Here is a 19,616-nt window from a genome sequence, read left to right on the forward strand (position 1 = left end):
ATACTCGATATAAATACTCCATAAAGTCTATTTAATTAATCAAACAATCCTTGATTATGTGTGTATTTCCCTTTATTATATGAATCTAAACACAACCTATCTTTAAGAAGAAGAGGGTTCAATAATTTGATAATACTTTGATGGGCAAAAATCCGTACCCTCATTCTGACAACGACCACTGAAGGATGGGGGCACATGCCTGCTGTCATATCAGTGCGGAAGCATCAGCAACCCAACGCACGGTCACGATTTACTGCGTACGGCTTTTCCTACGGTTCTGATTTCCCCTTTTTCCATAAACATGCACCCTCTCTTCTTTCTTTCTCTCTCCTCTCCATTTTTTTTCAAATGAAATTGTGAAATCTATTTATTTTTTTTATATTTATTACATAAAATTAAAATTAAATACTACCAAAAATATCCTCCTCTTCTCTCTTTCTTTTCCTTCTTCTTCATACCCAATTTTCTCTCTCCTCTGCTCATACTACTGCCTGCTCAGGTCGACTTCTGGTCGGGTGGTTGCTCCATAAACTTGTTCTTAGTTCATTAATTAAAAAAAAAACCCAAAAAAATAAGGAAAAACCCAGAAAAATAAAAAAAAAGAGGGAGTTTTTTGGTTTATGTTTGATGGGGTTTTAGTTTCATCATGCCTTGAAACTCGAGCTTTCATTGTATTAAGCTAGTGAACAAGGAAAAAAATAAAAATAAAAAAATTCCCTGTTTATATTTAATAAGAAAAGAGAAGAAAAATTGTTTAGTTTTGATGATTCTTACTAATTTGATGAAGTGGGTTTTTGATTAATAAAGGTTTAATTAGTGGTTTTTAAAGTGGGTTTTGTAAAATTTGATGTGGGTTTGGTTTAGTTTGGTGAAATGTGGGGTTTTTGACCCAAATTTGGGGGATTTATGTAGTTTTAGGGTAGTGAAATTTGAAGTGTACTAATGAAGGAATGGAATGTGGTTGTAATTAGAAGAAAAAGGGTTTTTATGGGAAGTAAGGGTTTTGAATTATTGGATATGTTGAAGTGGGAGATTATTAAGTTATTGCATATTAGTACAGATTGTTTGAGTTAGCTTTTTACCCAGATTAGTATTAAGTGGGATATGAAGCTTTCAACTTCAGGTTTGGGTCAGCAAGGTCATGAAGGTATTATCATAATCTATTCTCAATTTATTATTTGTTTTTTTAGTTTAACCTGAACTTTATGCATGTTTTTATGTAATTTTACTAGATTTTTAGATGTATTTATGCTTGCATAGAGATCTCTTTAGGGTATATTGAAAGTGTTATTAGTGTTACTGTATTTGTATTGATCATGTGTTTGAATGGAACTGTGATAGGGGGTGAGAAGAAGTGTTTGAATTCAGAACTATGGCATGCTTGTGCGGGCCCTCTTGTGTGCCTACCGACTGCCGGAAGCCGTGTTGTGTACTTCCCACAGGGTCATAGTGAGCAGGTTTGGCTGCAACAATTTATGTGAGTGTTGTGTTTGAGATAATTTGGTTTGCTGCTTGTAACTTTGGTTATTGAAATTTAGGTTGCTGCTACTACCAACAGAGATATTGATGGGCAGATACCGAATTACCCCAGTTTGCCTGCACAGTTGATCTGCCAACTTCACAATGTCACAATGCATGTTTGTCCTTTACTCCTGAACTTGAATTTTATGTTTAAATCTGGTTATGTGATTTAATATTGTCAATGAAGAATGTATTGCCTTTGCGGCGGAGCAAGAAGTTCTGAGTTGGAAAATAAGAGCTAGACTGAAATTGTAAATGTTTGGGATTTCAGGCTGATGTCGAGACAGATGAAGTCTATGCTCAAATGACTTTACAGCCATTGAGTCCGGTAATTCTTGTACTATGATGGTTAAATTTGATTGAGTTGCAATGTTGCACGATCTGCTTGATCATCTAGCAAAGCCATTAATATCTTTATGCGTTCATGTGTGCAGCAAGAGCAAAAGGATATTTATCTTCCTGCAGATTTTGGGATCCCTAGCAGACAGCCCACCAATTACTTTTGCAAAACATTGACAGCTAGTGACACAAGTACACATGGAGGATTTTCTGTTCCTCGTCGTGCAGCTGAGAAAGTTTTCCCCCCACTGGTAACGTCTTTTGTCCCTATTATGCTCTATGTTTAAAATTTTGACCCTTCTTTTATCTTATAGATTTTGCTTTAAAAATTTTCTGCAGGACTATTCTCAGCAGCCACCTGCTCAAGAGCTGATTGCTAGGGATCTGCATGATGTTGAGTGGAAGTTTCGGCATATTTTTCGAGGTATATGCTTCCTGCTTTTTAGTTAGTGTCTATAACTAGTAAGTTTGATATTTTAATAATAATTGTTATCATTCAAGATGTACGGTGAGCTTCTTGTATTGTACTTTTGAACCAACCTGTGCCAAAATCAGCAGAGAACTGTTAGCCCATTTCTACTCTTTCTTTCCTAAGAAAAGGAAATTTGAGAATTTCAATCAGTACTGCTTATAACTGACCTTAATCAACTATCTGTAACTGGTATCTTAATTAAATTGTTGCTGTTTTCAATCAAGGGAAGAGTGATAGAGGAAAGTGCTCATAGCCTCTTTCTTGTCCCCTGTAATTCATCAAATAAATTTCATTAGTATAGAAACCTTCCATCATGCTTTAGCATACATGTATGTGTAAGAATAAAAAACTTTTGACGCAGTTTTGTTATGCTGTCTGAAACATTAGTCATTGCTATGTTGTGCCAGACATTGTGTTCAGCATCTGAATGGTGGGATGGAAGGGTGGTGTATGGGTACAAGGTGTTAGACTGATAGTAGAACCGAGTAATCATGATCTATAATGGAGCTCTAGCATAAGATCTTCGTTTGTGGCAGTTGACCTGGGATTTCTTTTTACCTTGGGCTACAACTATATAGGGACCTGAAGAAGTTGGAAAAAGGATACTATGTATCTTCTTTCCAAGATTAGGTCTATACTTGTGGGATTAAAACTGTCAACTTGTATCAGGGATGAAGCCAGAAAATTATTCCAACTGGGGCCAATTTTGCAAAAAGAATATAGAAGAAAAAAGTAGTTCTATTAAAAAAAAGCAAATGCTGCTAGTGAAAAATAATAAAGATAGCTAAAAATACATGTTGGTGTTGGTATTGGTATTGGTATAACTGATAACTAATAAGATTTGATCACTTGACTCTAGACCCCTTACATTCATAAGAGATTCTTAACTTACACTTAACACTGGAGCAAAACCCAAATTTTAGTGGTAGACTGGTAAGTATTGAAAATAATCTTATACAAATAGTGACAAGGTCATGATGTTGATGTTTATCTATCCATCTTTCAATGACTTCTGCTGAACTAAATTTGATTGTGATAAATGCCTTTAAGGACAAATAGTTTTTAATGGATTCTTTGTGGCGAGATCTGGTTAAGTTTTCAGATATTCGCAGTATGAATTTCTTCCACAAGTTTCAACTTTTTTTTCTTTTTTTTTTTAAATTTCAACTTGTTGCTTATGTGAAAATGAGTTCAAAGATGGGGTGTCCAATTTTTAATGCAAGGGGTAATATATGCAGAATCATTATTACGATTATATTTGATTAGTTGAATTGATATTGGGTGGAATCATGCTAACAAGTATATGTTAGGTGATTGGGTGCTGAATATTTTTCATTCTTGTAAGTTATACCATCTTAATTTTCATTTTTGCCAAAGGACAATTTTGACCATTAGTATAATACTTCCCCCGTTCTTTTTTTACTTGATCCGCTTTGACTTTTACACTATTCACTACCCCTCCTTTGACCGTTTTTTGTGAATAATATGTAAGGAAAAACATATTCATGTGGGATCTTTTTGAATTCGTCTCAATAAGTACTATCAAATTCATGTGAGATCTTTTTATAATTTTTATAAGTTTTTCATTGGCGAGCATGAAATTTGTGTAAAGTTGATAACTTGGAAATATATATAGACATAAATGCAATGTTACCTGAAAGCTTTTGTTTTTATATACAAGTAAAAAGAATATGGTGAAAGTGTGGTTTGGGAATAGTGCAGAAGTCTGGTAAATGCTGTGTATTTAGGTCCGGCCTGAAAATTACATGATAGTTTTATTATACATGCAAAAGCTACTTTTCTCAGTCAAAAATCAGGTTCTTTCTTGTGTAATCACTTGGTTTTTATGGAGATGATTATGAAACTCTCTCCTAATAGGCTAATACTTTGGGACATCGATAACTCCATAAGTTTTGTTCTCCTATACAACTATTACTTAGAAAAATGAAACATTGTCTTGTTTTCCTGTACAGCTTCAGATTCTAATTGTACATGTAAACAGTTACCTTTTATTTTTTCTCAGACTCTGCCTTTTGTTTCCTTGTTACCATGCTTATCCCATGGGATCTTATGCCTTGTCCAGTATATAACAAACTCTCTACGTAGGATTGCTTTTCATGATGTTTTCTGAGCATGTACAATATTTTTTTTTTTTTATATTTTTTTTATGTCTATGACATCCCATACGCATGTTTATGTTAGCTTCCTTTAGTTCACTAGTCTTGGCAATTTGTTCAACAACCGTTGCCAAGCAACACAATTCTTTGCCGGAGTCTTGGAAGATCGTGATAATATTTGCTTCTACCTTTATTGAGAAAATATTTGAGAGACTGTTTCTGGAAGAAATTTCTTTAATTTTATCTAGTTTGAGAAAATAGTTGAGAGACTGTTTCTGATAGAACATTCAGTGATTTGTTAACTTATGTTCTCCAAGATTGGAGGACAGGAATGCACATCTAGTTAGTGCTTGAATTGTATGTATGGTAGCTGTTTCCATTTGGTTTTATTATAGTTATATTTGCTGATGCTTAATTCATCTTATGACATACCAATAATAAAAGGTGTGTGTGTGTGTGTGTGTGTGTATGATTTCCCAGTATTCTGATACCCTGTTTGTCTGATTTGTATAACCTTCTAGTTATATCTCTCTTTAACAATTCACTCTTTATCTTATTCAGGACAGCCCAAAAGGCACCTTCTTACTACTGGGTGGAGTGTCTTTGTCAGTGCTAAAAGGCTTGTTGCTGGAGATTCTGTTCTGTTTATATGGTAATCTATTTTCTTTTCTTTTTTTTTAAAAAAAATTTTCCTTGGAGAATTCATGGTTGATTAGTTGAATGCCTTAGTTTTATCTGAAATTCATGGATTTACATCTGAACTTAGGAATGAGAAGAACCAACTGCTTCTGGGAATTCGCCGCGCCACTCGACCTCAAACTGTGATGCCTTCATCTGTTTTATCAAGTGACAGTATGCATATAGGACTTCTGGCAGCTGCAGCTCATGCTGCTAATACTAATAGTTGTTTTACCGTCTTCTTTAACCCAAGGTCAGTACCTTATCGTCATTGTCTTGTTCTCCTTGCTCTTGGTTTTCCATGGTTGGTTTCCTGGATTTCTTTGACTATTTGGTTTTCTTTTTCATTCTAACTCATCGTGTTTATTGTTGTTTTCAGGGCAAGCCCATCTGAGTTCATCATACCTTTGTCAAAATATGTTAAAGCTGTGTATCACACACGTGTTTCTGTGGGGATGCGATTTCGTATGCTGTTTGAGACTGAAGAATCTAGCGTACGGAGGTATAATCCCCATACAAATTACTGATAGCTTTTGTTCTTTTCCATGAATATATGTGGAATAATCTGCGGCTAGAATGAATACCTAGCGTTCAATCATCTGTGACACACCTTCCCCTGTTCTTTTATAATTGACCTGTTTCATATATCTTTTCTTGTGTGTATATCTCAAAAATGGTCAAAAGAGAGTCTGTGAACACTGAACAGTAGCAAAGTCAAACAGGATCAAGTAAAATAGATAGGAGGAAGTATTAAGTTCTTTGATGGTATCTTAGAATACCTCTGACATGCCTTCATACTGAATCTCTGTCACCTGGGTCATGCTTACAACAATTCAACTTGTTTTTGAAATGAATAGTCTCTTTCCTTGCACTTTGTGCTTTCTATGACTTGCACAAGCAACGGTTTATCCTTTATTTTTTTTTTTGATCTGATGTGATTACTTTTAGTCTCCATTCTAAAGTTCTTTGCTCCTCGTACAATACAGTGATTATAAATTGCAAACATGTCATGATGTCTTTATGGAAAAGTATTTTCCACAGCGATTCTAAAGTATTCGTGAATCTAAATTCTGTCATCTAATCTGTAAAACCATATGGCTACTTCTCTGAAAATTTGACTTCTATCATTTCATTATATGTTTGTGTTACTCATTATGCTAAATTACTAATTGCTTCACCCTCATAATTTGCAGATACATGGGTACCATCACTGGTATTAGTGACTTAGATTCTGTTCGTTGGCCAAATTCTCACTGGAGATCTGTGAAGGTATCACTGATATGCAATTTTATTTATTAGTTAATATTCTACATCTTAATCTTCTGTTAGATTTTTACTTCCCATCCATTCATGCCCACTTCGAATACTTTGACTGAGGAGTGAGAAGAAATATAATTCTGCAAAATTATCAAAATTTGTCTCATGGAATTGATATCCTGAGTAGTTTTCTACTGATTATTGCATACTAATGCAGAAAAGCCTCCACGTAGTAAAATTTTGTTGAATAGTTAAATTGGGTTATACCTTGTTTGTCTATATTTCAGCATCACTGAAAAACAATTTTAAATGAGTTGGGTGCATATGGATGTGGCAGACTACTGAACCTACTTATCTAGAGTTCATGCGAATCCTGAATTACAGTTGTATTTGTCAACCTTTATCATAGCTGTAGCTCTCCTCATAATTATTTTAGATGAAATTTCTTTGTGCTGTCACCCATTCTGTTACAGCTCTCAAAATCTGCTGACACTTTACCATGCGTACTCCATAATTGACTTAGTTCTAAGTCAAAAGCTCAATAAAACATGGTATTACCTTTCACATACAACTTGTATTAGATTATCTTATTGTGTTTCAATTCGATGTTTTTGTTCAGGTTGGTTGGGATGAATCAACTGCTGGTGAGAGACAACCACGAGTGTCATTATGGGAGATTGAGCCGTTGACAACCTTCCCCATGTATCCATCACTTTTTCCATTAAGGCTCAAAAGACCTTGGCATGCCGGCACTTCATCATTGTCAGGTAGTAGTATTGATTTCCCTTAACTCTTTCTTTCTTGTGTTATTGTCTCTTTTTCATTATTTGTGTGGCAACAAGAAACCTATACAAATTTGAAGTATACTACTATACTAGTAGAAGTTAGCAATGGCTGGCAGGCTGGTGGTTACAATTGAAAGGAGAAAAGAAAATGGACGACAATTTATGAATTCTATTTGTCTTGTTTGGTGTAAGGTAATAGTTTAGGACATAGTAATGAATTTTGTGTATAATGCAGAAGAAAATATTCCACTTGAATGTTCAGGTTAATGTATCTCCATTTACCAGTATGCATATATCTTCTTTAGTTTTCATCATCATTCATGCCTACATATCTTTGAAGTTATGAATGGTATTGACAATTATAAAAGAAAAACACATGTTTTATTGGTGTAGATGCATTACCTTGGATGTTCATGTGGGACTTGGGACCAATTAAATCTTACAAAATCAGCATTCCATAATTTATTACTCCCTCTCACACTTCCTTGATATGGAATATGGATGCACCAAATTGCTTTTTAAAAACACCTATTTCGTTCCCCACAATACCTCTCTGGGCACCAAATGCAGATGGTGCTTTCTGCATTCTTCTCTTGGAACTTTATGTTTATGTCTGACCTGAATTCTAGATTTCTAACCTTGATTTAATTGCTTCCTTATTGTCAAAAATAACAAATGGTGGAAGGACTAGGTGTATGGTAATGGTATACCCAACTTGGCCATAGTGCCCATAGAATTGACCTTTTTATAAACTTCAGAGATCTACTGGGGAAAGAAAGTAAATGCAAATAATTTTTTTACAGTTATCATTGGTTAATTAATAGATCAAGTATTGTTTGTGTTCTTTATTGTATGCTTGAAGCTAATTGTCAAGCTCATATAATGTCAAATGTAGCCTCATTTATGCAATAGCATCAAAGTTTTACAGTTCAATGTTTTCTTATCTGGCAATGTAAGGTTTTGGATACCAGATATCTTGATACTTTGATTTAGGCAATTGAACTTTTTAAAATGAGGCATGCGGGATTGAATTGACCATTCTGAAAAGTTTATGTTACTGATCTTTCTCACACCTTTAATGGCATACAGATATTCAGAATTCCAAACAATTTGCCTTTTGCTTCCCTTTTATATCTTTGGGCTTTATGGCTCTTATCTGTTCCTCTTGAAGGGGAAATTATTTTTGCTAGGGTTATGATATTGTTTCCTGTTTTTGACGTGGGTTGTGTCTTCATAACTATAATAGGATCTGCTGACAAATGAAAAGGCTTTATCTGTTTACCAAATCTATCTGTTTAATTTCATATTGCAGATAATATAGATGATGCTGCGAACAGCTTAATGTGGTTGAGAGGACAAGGTGGAGAACAAGGTCTTAATTCCATGAATTTCCAATCCCTTGGAATGTTTCCTTGGATGCAGTCAAGAGTTGACAACATGCTTCCACTTGGCAATCAAAACCAGCAATATCAAGCCTTGTTGTCATCCAATTTTCAAAATTTAAGAGGTGGCGGTGATGTTCTAAATCCCCAGATAATGCAATTTCAACAGCCTATGCAATACCTTCCGCAATCAACCAGTCAACTTCCCATGTTGCAACAGCAGCAACAAATGATTCATCCATCAATTGCCCAACAGTTCATGCAAGGGCAGTCCCAAGTTTCCAAGGATAACCTTCCTCAGCGTGTTCTTCCACAGGAGTACTTCAAACATAATGAGGGACTAGCAAATCAGCAGTTATGTGGCCCTGAAGCATTTTCACTTTCGAATAATGGAATGCAAAGCAGGCAGCAACATACTATGTCATCATCACTTGGAAAAGCAGACACTAGCACTGCAAATGCTGAGCTATCCACTCATTCTCCTGTACAAAACATTATGTCATCCACATGTACTGAAGGGATTAGTAATTTGTCTGACATGTCGAATGTAAATCATACAATGTTAAATGAACAGACTTCCCAACATCCCTTAGTATCAATGAATTCGTATACACCCGCTAACGCCTTTGGGGATGCTGTCTCACTACCTCCATACCCTGGAAAAGAGGCTTCCTTGGAGACTGGAAATTGTAGCTTAGATGTGCAGAATCACAATGTATTTGGTGCTAATCTTGATTCTTCTGGGCTGGTGTTGCCGATGACAATGCCGACCAATTATCGTACTTCTTCAAATGATACAGATCTGTGTTCAATACCATCTGGTGCTTCAGGGTTTCAACTCTCAATGTATGGTTGTAATAGCAACTCCCCTGAGTTGCACAGTGAAGGGCAGGGTGACCTGTCAACCCCAACAAGAACATTTGTCAAGGTACATGCTCCTGAAATTACAAAGAATAACTGTTTTTGCCATTTATCCTTAGTATCAGAGTAATTATGGTATTTCTTGGTTTCAGGTGTATAAATCTGGATCAGTTGGGCGTTCGTTAGACATCTCCCGGTTCAGCAGTTATCATGAGCTGCGTGAGGAGCTGGGTCAGATGTTTGGAATTGAGGGAAAGCTCGATGACCCTCTGAGATCAGGCTGGCAGCTTGTATTTGTCGACAGGGAGAACGATGTGCTTCTCCTTGGAGACGATCCATGGGAGTAAGTAATCATTGTTTCCACTTATTTGATGAACACACATTTTGCTGCTGACTTCATTTATTCTAGTATTGTTGAGTCTGTTCTTTGTTGCATGCTTTACTATTTATTCATGATTTTTGTTGAGTTGTTTTTTGGTCTCTGTGTACCTCTATCCACCCTCGTCTTTGGTGTTTGCTTTCCACCCTTGTTCTGTTTTCATTTGTGTATCTATTGGAATTTCTTTCATACTTTATCTGTTGAATTACTTTTCTGTTTTTTTTTTTTCTTCTCTTCTTTCCCTTCCTGGATTTTTGTAACAAGCTACTTATAATTTTCTCTTACAGGGCATTCGTGTACAATGTCTCCTATATTAAAATACTTTCACCTGAGGATGTTCAGAAGTTGGGGAAGCACGGGACTGAGACGTACTCATAGATTTGCCGTTAGAAAGATGCAGATTGAAGTTACAGTATAGTCCTCGCTCCATATCTACCCTCTTCCATATATCAAGCAAGTGAAGATAAAATCCTTTTATTAATTTACTACAGCATGTCCTGAGTACTACTTAACTCAGCTTCTGGGAGGCATCATGCCGTAAAATTCTAAACATCAAATTAGTAGCTTTTGTTCAGATACACATTTTGTAGCTCACCTGAAGTTTATATTCCGAGCTTTCGCAGGATCTATGTAGAAACTGTTATAATTTGTAGCCATTTTGGGTGAGTAAGATTTCCTTGGCCAGGTTCGTGAACAACCGGTCATGAAATTGTCGTTATGATAGTAGAATTTGAGAATCTATTACTATAATGCCTTCGTTGTTTTCTCTGTTTTTTTCCTAATTTTCTTTCCATGCCTCAAATTGTTGCGAAATACGAGTTTCATTGTTGCCTGCGAATTCTTATAAGCTTTGAAGTTGATATTCATGATAAAAACTGGTTGTTTATGTTATTTTTGATTTACTGCAGATGACATAGGAAAAGATTTTGGACATAATCCAGTAATTTAGGATTTTGAACAGGAACTTGTCGGTATGATATCCAAAGTCCTGTCCAGAATATCCAGAAAACAATCAAATGATTACAACTAACTTTATCCAAATTTGTAATTAACTTATGCAAAGGTTGACCAATCCATTTGATTAGTTTAATTAGTAGAATTATCTTAATACATGAGTCAATATTGCTTTGACTTTTTGGTTGGACTAGTGTGAAGTGTTTTCTGGTCTGATTTCTGTTGTAAAATATGCGTTTAAAAGGCTACGAATATGGTGTGGCGTGACTTCATCACTGCCTTTGAAAACGAATTCCGACGCAATCGGGGTGCACATTGTATCGCCGGTACGTTCCCTAAGGTTACACACCACTCTCACTCAAAGGTACTTTTGGATGAGAGGTGGAGTCATATAAACTTATGCCCAAAGAACAAATGTGTTTAGCTAGTTTTTGTGTATGATGTATATCAACACTGAAGAATAACCAGACTAATTTTATAGGCAAGGATGGAGCTTCAAGAGGATGAATCTAGACATCAAAGGGGTGACTGAATAATATAGAAGTTGATTAAATCACTATAAACAACCACTTTAATGGGAGGTTACAAGAGAATCCAAGAGATGAAGGAAGAATGCCAAAAGATGAATGAATGTAGACATCAAAGAATCCACTCCATAACCCACTTGTGGTCAATCGTTGTTGGCTACAACCTGCTTGTGGAGTAGGCTGATTTTCTTATAAAGAAGACATAAAAGGCTTACTCCACAACCCACTTGAGGGCAAACGTTGTAAGCCACAACCTCCTTGTAGAGTGAACTGATCAACAATAAAAAAACATGGTTTTTCTCTCTTTAATCCAACACGTTCAACCTAATTATTTTTGAAAGTATTGAATAAGATCAATAAAATCCTTGTGTTTAGATTAATTAAGATTTATTAAAATCAATTTAATTTTTTTGTCAAAAAAAAAAAAATTAATTTGTTTTTGTTGACCTAAACATATTATTACTAAATTGTTTATACGGTTTTTTTCAACATATACCATCGAGTTTTAACAAAATTTATCATGTACCATAAAAAACTTTCAAATTCACCGTATACCATTTTGTCTTAGGAAAATATCACCAAATTCCTTTTTCGTTAATTCTTTTAGTTATTAAAGTTAACAGAGCTGCGTGGCGTCATCTAATTAGTTCTTATTTAATTAATCAAAAAATAGAAAATCATTAAACAAATTTTTTTTTTTTTAAATGACCACCCCTCCTTCTCCCCCACACTGATACCCAGCCTGCCCACCACCGTGGCGGCGCTCCTCCACAGTGCCTACGCCTCTCCATTGTGTCGGTGTCGTCCTTCACCTCGACCCTAGCCACCACCTTAGACGAATTCCCCCACCACCACATTAGCCAATTTCCCCTCTCCCTCCTCCCCTTGAACCCCAAAACCCCTCTCCGCCTTTCCACCTTACTCGAAAACCCAGACACCACCCCAAAACCCCGTTGTCGCCGCCCAAATTGTCAAAAACCACTACCCCAAAACCCTAAAACACCAAAATTGAAACCTGATTTTGGTTTTTGGTTTTTGACGTACGTGGTGGTTTAGTGGGGTGGAGTCGTGGAGATGGCGTCGGGAGGGGCGAATTCGCTTTGCCGATGCGAGGGAGGGGTTTGTGGCATCGGCTGGACCTGGTGGTTAGAGGAGGGTTTTTCGAAGGATGCATGCACGGTGGTTCAAGGGAAGGGGAGTTGCGATTCTACGATCCGGATCGCGATTTTGATAACTATGGGTCGGTGGTTAGGGGATGGTTTTTCGAAGGATGCAGGCACGGTGGTTCAAGGGAAGGGGAGTAACGTCTCCAGGGGAATCTAGTATGAATCTGCGCCGGCACGAGGGCTCTAGTCGGATCCCGAACCGGCACGAGGGTTCTAGTCGGCTTCGTCTGCGCTGACGTGGGTGGATGGTTTTTTTATTTATTATTTATTTGTTTTTTTAATTTTTTGATTAATTATAAAATTATTTTTAAATTAAATAATTTAAAAGGCAATCAGTTATATGTTGCTACGTGGCATTATTAGTTTTAATGACTAACAGTGTTAACGTATTAGTCATTAGTGGCATGTTGAGACATTTTCTTAAAACTGAAGGTTATAAGGTGAATTTAAAAGTTTTTAATGGTATATAATGAATTAAATTAAAATTCAGTGGTATATGGTGAAAAAAATCGAACCGGCCTTACAAAAATTTATCTTTTCAATTAGGAATTACAAATTGTGATAGTTCTCAAAATTATTTCTTTGACCAATATTAGTGTTGTTGACGGATATTAAAATTCAACTGTGCTCAAAGATTGAGAAAGTACTGGCATAAATAAATTTATCAATATTATTCAACAACTAATATTCTTACCCTCTCCTAATACTGATATTTTTAAATTTTTTTGAAAACTTTGTTCATTTACCTTTCTCAAAATGTGTGTCACAACAAACCTTGACCATAATTGGCAGTTTGGCACAACAAACAGATATCCCACGTTTTAAAATAATCCGGCGAGAACATGACAATATCATAATTGACAATTGTAAATCTTAAGAAACCTTAACCATAACTGACATTTAGAAACTCTGACCACAACTGACAGATATCTCACATCCAAAACAATCCGGTGAGAAACATGACAATATCATAACAAACACTCACATCACAACTCTTAATTCTTAAGATAAAAAACCTTGACCACCAGATCGAGCAGGTAAATACATTTATACTCGATATAAATACTCCATTTAGTTTATTTAATCAATTAAACAATCCTTGATTATGAGTGTATTTCTCTTTATTATAAGACTCTAAACACGATTTTTTTTTTTTTTTTAAGAAGAAGAGGGTACAATAATTTGGGTTCAATAATAATTGGAAAATACCCAAAAAAGAGAGAAAATAATTAGTCATGGTTATAATCTACACATATAGTAATTGAACATAGTAATAGCAATAGATAATTTAAGTTGTAAAAAGACAAGCTAACATTTTTTATTTGGGCCCCTATTATCTCACCACATATTATCCCTTTCTCTGTTCTTCTTCACCAAAATTTGAGGAGCTCAAGCTCTCAACTCCCACTTTTCTCCCATTTTTCTAAGGTAATACTCTCATTTTCTTTCTGCCTCAATATGCCACCGCTCGAGTGCTCGGTGACAACTGGTTTGGTTGGTTGTTTCGCCGATTTGTATTCTTAATAATGCTCAATAACCCCATCAGTTTCCACTTTCTTGTACTTGCTATTATTGAAGAAACTATGAAATGGGGTTATGCAACACTGCAATGAATTCACATTGATATTCCATCCCATTTGTGCTTGGACCGTCGTATTATCAATATTCTTGTCATATGCTTTTATATGTGCTACTGCATCCATTAGTATACTTCAGTTTATGGATTCATGTACTTAAATGTAATTAAAAGTCAAGTTATCCTGACAATAACAAATATTCTGTGTTTTTTCAGGGGGAAGCGAAGCATGAATGAACTGATAGTTTAGTGCAGTCTGATCATCAGATATCTTTCTACTCTATGGCGATTGCATCGTTGGTCATCGGAGCATGTATGCAATATGTTACTCCTGTATCCACCTGCTGCACAATGTCCTCTCCGATTGTCAAGGTGAATACTCATAAACTTGTGCCGTGTATCAGCAGAAGAGTCGGAGCCATAGCAGTAATGACTTCATTATTCTTAACAACAGAAGCAATTATGAGTGATAAAACTGCAAAGAGTTTAGACTTAAGGATAACTGTCCCTGACCAAACAGTTGAGGAGGCTCAGAGTGTAGTCAGAGATCACGCACAGGGGTTATTAGATGTCAAGTCACTTTTGGACTCGGAATATTGGAGAGATGCACAACAAGAATTACGAAAGAATTCATCATACCTGAAACAAGACTTCTACACGATTATACAGAGCAAAGAGGGCAGCGCCAGGCCTCTTCTGAGGAGGCTCTATGCTAAGTTATTCAATAATGTTACCAAGGTACCGTGTTAGCTGCCTATTTGAACAACTTGTTGGGTCTGATTTTAATCTGTCTGAACTTATTATGTATGCATAATGCAGTTGGATTATGCTGCAAGAGACAAGGATGTTGCACGAGTCCAGGAATGTTACAACAACGTTGCAGCTGCTCTGAATGACTTTTTATCTAGAATATGAAAATTATTGCTGTAATTCTACAACCCCTTTTCTTGATGAGTAATGGCATTTTTACCCTGTAGCTATTCTCAATCTACTTGTGAATGAGAGCAGAAGCACATAAACTGACATCGGAGATTATGGTGGCCTCAAAAATGTTGTTCAAGTTTAACATTCACAGCAAATTAATGCTTGTTAATCCAACAATTGTTACTCTATTACATTTGAGGAATGTGCAAAATGCAATCTAGTAAAAGGAATTCGCATAGTTTGACAGCAAAGAGATTAAATTAGTTCCCTCGTATATTTTTTTCACTTTAAACAACTGCTCAATTACATGGGATTTATTAGAAGCCTTAGTCTGTAAAACTTGTAAAGTTAACTAATGTTTACTCAAAAGTAGTACACATAAAACATGAAGATGTAAGGAAAAAGCATTGGTGTGCGAAGCTTGCAGGAAAGACCAACTTCTCAAGCAATAAGAAGCTTGACTCCGAAAGAAATTGAGCAGATCATCAGACCCAACATGGCAAAGAAACCATATTTCCTGTAAGCAAAATATAGAAACAATTAGTTTCTAGTAGTTCAATAGACTTGGAAGCAAGTCAAGCAACAGTCACTTTTTGAAAGGGGAAAAAAAACAAATATCACATCATGTATACAAGATCTGACAGTTTATGAAGAAATTTGAACTCAGGACCTAAGGAAAGACCTAGCTATTTTTTTTACATGTATTTATCAGTTAACATACTAGGAAGTAGGAACATGACTATTGTACTATACTACTCAGACTATGATATTTGTATGGACAAATGCCAGCTTAAGTAACCTAACAACAAAATCAACACCAACAAGGCAACAATCGACGCTTAGTATTTTCCAGGATGATCTCTATCAAATGCAATTCAGTGCGGTCAGCCAATTCATGAAAATTGCTATGTTGGCTCAAAATACAGGATTAGATATCCAAATCCTCATATCTGTATGAGAACGTGGAAGGCATAACATGAGTACTTGAGATGACATAGATATTCTCAATGCAGACTTAAATGTCATGTTCAAGTAACACTGATATCCTCAACGCAGTCCTCTCACTGTGAAATGGTTCAGAACAATTTAGTGACGCTAAAAGTTATCCCTAGATATAGTGAAATTCAACCCTTAAAATAGCAACAGTCACCCCAGTCTCATAATCAGTTATTGTGCGACTGTCTCACATACAAGGTGTACCCCATAAATAATCCATTGTACTTGCAGCCTTGCAGGAAGATTATTCTGTTATGGAGCTGAATATTTGAATGTGGAAACTTAAACTACCCTGACGATTCTTCACAAATATGGAGTTTAAGACATTTCAATAATTTCTTTAACAAATCAGGAAGAAGAATTCCTCTTCCATTCATATCTGGTTCTTATCTAGAACTACATTGTCTCCAACAGAAAGGTCCATAAGCCAGCCATTAAATATGGTTCAAAATTTTCAAGCCTAATGCTTATCTCCACAAAATTCCCTACATCTACTTCATGCAATCTAAAATTTATAAGGTTATATGGAAAGAAACAGGATAACACAAGACTATTTATCATTTTTTGATAGAACTGTTCAATAGTTAAACAATGCCTTTTTATTGGTACTTTATAAGGCGACACAATGGATAATAATGTAAAAAAAAATAATAAAAAAAAAATTTTCAAAACTGAACCCATGTTGAATAACACCACATAGAGACCAGCTAAGCTAGCTGAAATCTGCCAATTGACTAATCAATGAGTTGCAAGCTCCTTCCTTAAGAGTGGTCACAATTAGACTTGAGACAAATCTAAAGAGCTTCATATAAATCAATCATACAATTGCCACATGAGTTGGTTGAACAATCAACACAAGGATCAAAACTAGAGATGAAGGACATTATAAACAAATATCTTTTGTCTAATTGCAAATGAGCCAGCCAAAAAAGTCTTCACCAATATTATATTCATCAGCTAGCGAATTAGAAAAATAATTCCGGCTATTCAGTTCCAAAAGTGAATTAAAAAATATAAATAGAGTGAATTAAAAAAATATAGTGAATTAAAAAAATAATAAAAATATAGGTTGTGGTCTTGTGGATGGTTTGAAGATCCTGCCATTTTCTTTCTTAATTTATCCATATATATTTGGAAGTGCAATCGCTACACATTTTGTCCCAAAAAGCCAAAAACAGCAAATATAAATATATTAAAACAAATGTCACAATGCATCCAATAAATAAATAAATAAAATAAGCCAAGGAGATATATTGTAACCTCGTAATATAAACAATATGATGATTAAGAAGGCAACATATGCTCATACAAGTTTATGTATAGTCACATGCCATACTAGTATCCCAGACAAGCATGGATAGAGGTTATAAGTTATTAAGGAGCGTAAATAGTTGTGGCAAAACACATTTGATGGTTCAAAAATCCAAGTTCATGACCCAAAAGGAGTGAAACTCCTTGGGAAGAGTTGTGGAGGAAAGAACATTTTAAGGAAAGCCTAAACGAAAACAAATAAAGGCAGTGAAGAAAAATACTCGTTGACTCAAAAAGCTACTGCTACAGCAAGGGCTAGTGTGAAGGCTAAGGTCAAGGCTAGTACTCTTAGTTTAATTCTATATCATCATTGATAAAAGCAGAGCTTCTTCATCTTTGAGGGAGTATATAATCAAGAGAGCTAACTTCAGTCTCACATATCTCAACTACGAAAGGTTGAAGCTCCCCTATGAAAGACTATGAGATCAATTTGTCAAGATACCAAGAATTCAACATACAAATCAGAAAAATGATTACAAGCCAGTGGCAATATAAGTTTCAGGAAAACTAGCAAAACTAAGCGTTCCTTTGTCAAATTAATGGATGGTCCATTTACTTCTTTCTATTACCATTGATTATGTGCTTCCAAATTCACTCAGTAAGTTCTTCACAAAACGTATACAAAGGATCAATTTTTATAAACACGCATATAACACGACTTGATACAAATTTCTAAAATGCATTTAAGTAAAAACAAAGTGATATGTGTGGAACATGACATGCCTCTTTTTTTTTTTTTGGGCAATTATTGTGTGATTCTGAACTAAAACTCTCCCCATTCACATGATCACCATTCATCAACATTAATTTATAATGGGTTAGTTTCTAATTGTTGATTCGTTACGAGTAATTGTCTAGCCCGAGACCATACAATAATACTTTAATTCGCTAAGCCACGACTTGTCCCTCAATCTCAAAATGAGACAAATAAAAATGACAATAGAAAAGAGACATACCCAACAGTTAGACGTTTCTCAGGATCACCAGATGAGTAGCCAGTGAAGTAGAAATAGCGAGAAATAATGTAAGCAACACCAAGCCCAGCACAAATACAAGGATGCCCCATTCCACCCAAAATCATCAATATGAAAAACATTGGCATCATTTCCAATGAATTCTGGTGCCCTCTCTGAAATAATCATCATATAATTATACAAATGATTAAATTCTTTCAAAATAGTTGATCAACATTAACACTAAAGGAAAAATTCAATATTTGGAAGAAATACCTGGACACAATTGAAGAGTTTGGCTTCCTTGTTCTCAGATTCCAATGCATATAGAGTTGGATAATAAACCTTATACCTGGACAAAATAAAAATCATAATTTTAAACAGCAAAATCCCACAATAATTGATGTCAAAATAATCAAGATTCAAGCATATACTGTTAAAAAACAAAATCATAAAAATTGCCACAACAATTAAGGAAAAATTAATCAGTATGCTGATGAATATTACTCCGTAATTAAAAAGTATCCATTCAAAAATACAAATAATATCATAGAATTAAAAACAACAACAACAAAATAATAAAAAAATAATAATAAAATTAAAAAAAAAAAAAAAGGTCAAAAAACATCACAAATTTAATAACAACAAAAACCCACAACAATTGAAGTCTAATTAATCAAAATGTTAATTAGAAACAACAAAACCTCGCCAGCAATCAAAGTCAAAATATTTAAAATGTTAATGAGCATTTTACTAATAATTAAAATAACAAAGAAAACCCAAATCATAAATTAAAAACAAAAAAAAATCCCACAAAAAAACTAAGCCTCAAATTTGTAAAATAATAAAAAAAAATGGGTGTACTTTTTTCTTGCTTTGCCGACTTGAAAAGCCATCCAAAAATTGAAGAAGCAATAGAAAACCAAAACTAAAACAACATATCCATATTCTTTAGCAAGAAATCCTTCTCCTGTTGCACCCATTTTCTCACTCATTTGACCAACAAATTTTACAATTTGACTATTTTTCTTCAAGTTTTGTTTTTTTAGGGTTTGTCGAAGATTTCAGAGTTTTTAGTTGTATTTTATATGCACAATGAATTGAATGACCGATTGAAAATTCGATGGTGATGTAAGGGATGACGTAAGGATTAGCTGTGTCTGAGATTGTAAATGTGGCTTCAATTTCTGATTTTCTGCCTTATTTGTAAAAACTGATCAACAGATATGTTCAGACAGAGCGGGTCTTCTTACAAGGGTCTAGAACTTTCCTATAAACTTGGTCTTTTTTCAATGCTGGAGTACTTTTGTGGAGAAAATCAAAGCTTGTATACTGAACTTGATTTAAGGATTTTTTTTTTTTTTTTTTTTTTTTTGGTAAATAAGTTAACCGTAACAATGGGGTAAATATAAGTTAAT

The 19,616-nt window shown here is 35.0% G+C and overlaps 3 protein-coding genes across 5 annotated transcripts; 2 read left to right on the top strand and 1 right to left on the bottom strand.

Annotated features, from left to right (window-relative positions):
* Positions 1-399: 399 nt before the first annotated feature.
* LOC110708241 (auxin response factor 8-like) lies at positions 400-10,557 on the top strand. Of its 2 annotated transcripts, none has more exons than XM_021886325.1 (14): positions 400-1,147; positions 1,342-1,457; positions 1,539-1,637; positions 1,793-1,849; positions 1,956-2,111; positions 2,200-2,284; positions 5,011-5,101; positions 5,216-5,380; positions 5,507-5,629; positions 6,321-6,396; positions 7,004-7,154; positions 8,482-9,479; positions 9,565-9,755; positions 10,079-10,557. In XM_021886325.1, exons 1-14 carry the CDS (start codon positions 1,105-1,107, stop codon positions 10,167-10,169), a joined length of 2,442 nt encoding a protein of 813 aa, XP_021742017.1. In that variant the 5' UTR covers positions 400-1,104; the 3' UTR covers positions 10,170-10,557. The 2 variants fall into 2 exon arrangements, with proteins under 2 accessions (XP_021742017.1, XP_021742018.1); XM_021886326.1 differs by having other exon boundaries at positions 7,004-7,151.
* Positions 10,558-11,838: 1,281 nt separating this feature from the next.
* LOC110708243 (psbQ-like protein 3, chloroplastic) lies at positions 11,839-14,964 on the top strand. Of its 2 annotated transcripts, none has more exons than XM_021886328.1 (3): positions 11,839-12,675; positions 14,231-14,752; positions 14,834-14,964. In XM_021886328.1, the coding sequence occupies exons 2-3, from the start codon at positions 14,297-14,299 to the stop codon at positions 14,927-14,929; spliced, it is 552 nt and encodes a 183-aa protein (XP_021742020.1). In that variant the 5' UTR covers positions 11,839-12,675; positions 14,231-14,296; the 3' UTR covers positions 14,930-14,964. The 2 variants fall into 2 exon arrangements, with proteins under 2 accessions (XP_021742020.1, XP_021742019.1); XM_021886327.1 differs by lacking the exon at positions 11,839-12,675 and adding an exon at positions 13,607-13,866.
* Positions 14,965-15,156: 192 nt separating this feature from the next.
* On the bottom strand, positions 15,157-19,494 carry LOC110708244 (microsomal glutathione S-transferase 3-like). The gene is made up of 4 exons (XM_021886329.1): positions 19,063-19,494; positions 18,475-18,550; positions 18,202-18,374; positions 15,157-15,455 (listed from the first exon to the last, which is right to left on the bottom strand). The coding sequence occupies exons 1-4, from the start codon at positions 19,191-19,193 to the stop codon at positions 15,380-15,382; spliced, it is 456 nt and encodes a 151-aa protein (XP_021742021.1). The 5' UTR covers positions 19,194-19,494; the 3' UTR covers positions 15,157-15,379.
* Between the last annotated feature and the right edge of the window lie 122 nt (positions 19,495-19,616).

This window comes from Chenopodium quinoa, unplaced genomic scaffold (genome assembly GCF_001683475.1).
Source record: "Chenopodium quinoa cultivar QQ74 unplaced genomic scaffold, ASM168347v1, whole genome shotgun sequence".
NCBI lineage: Eukaryota > Viridiplantae > Streptophyta > Magnoliopsida > Caryophyllales > Amaranthaceae > Chenopodium > Chenopodium quinoa.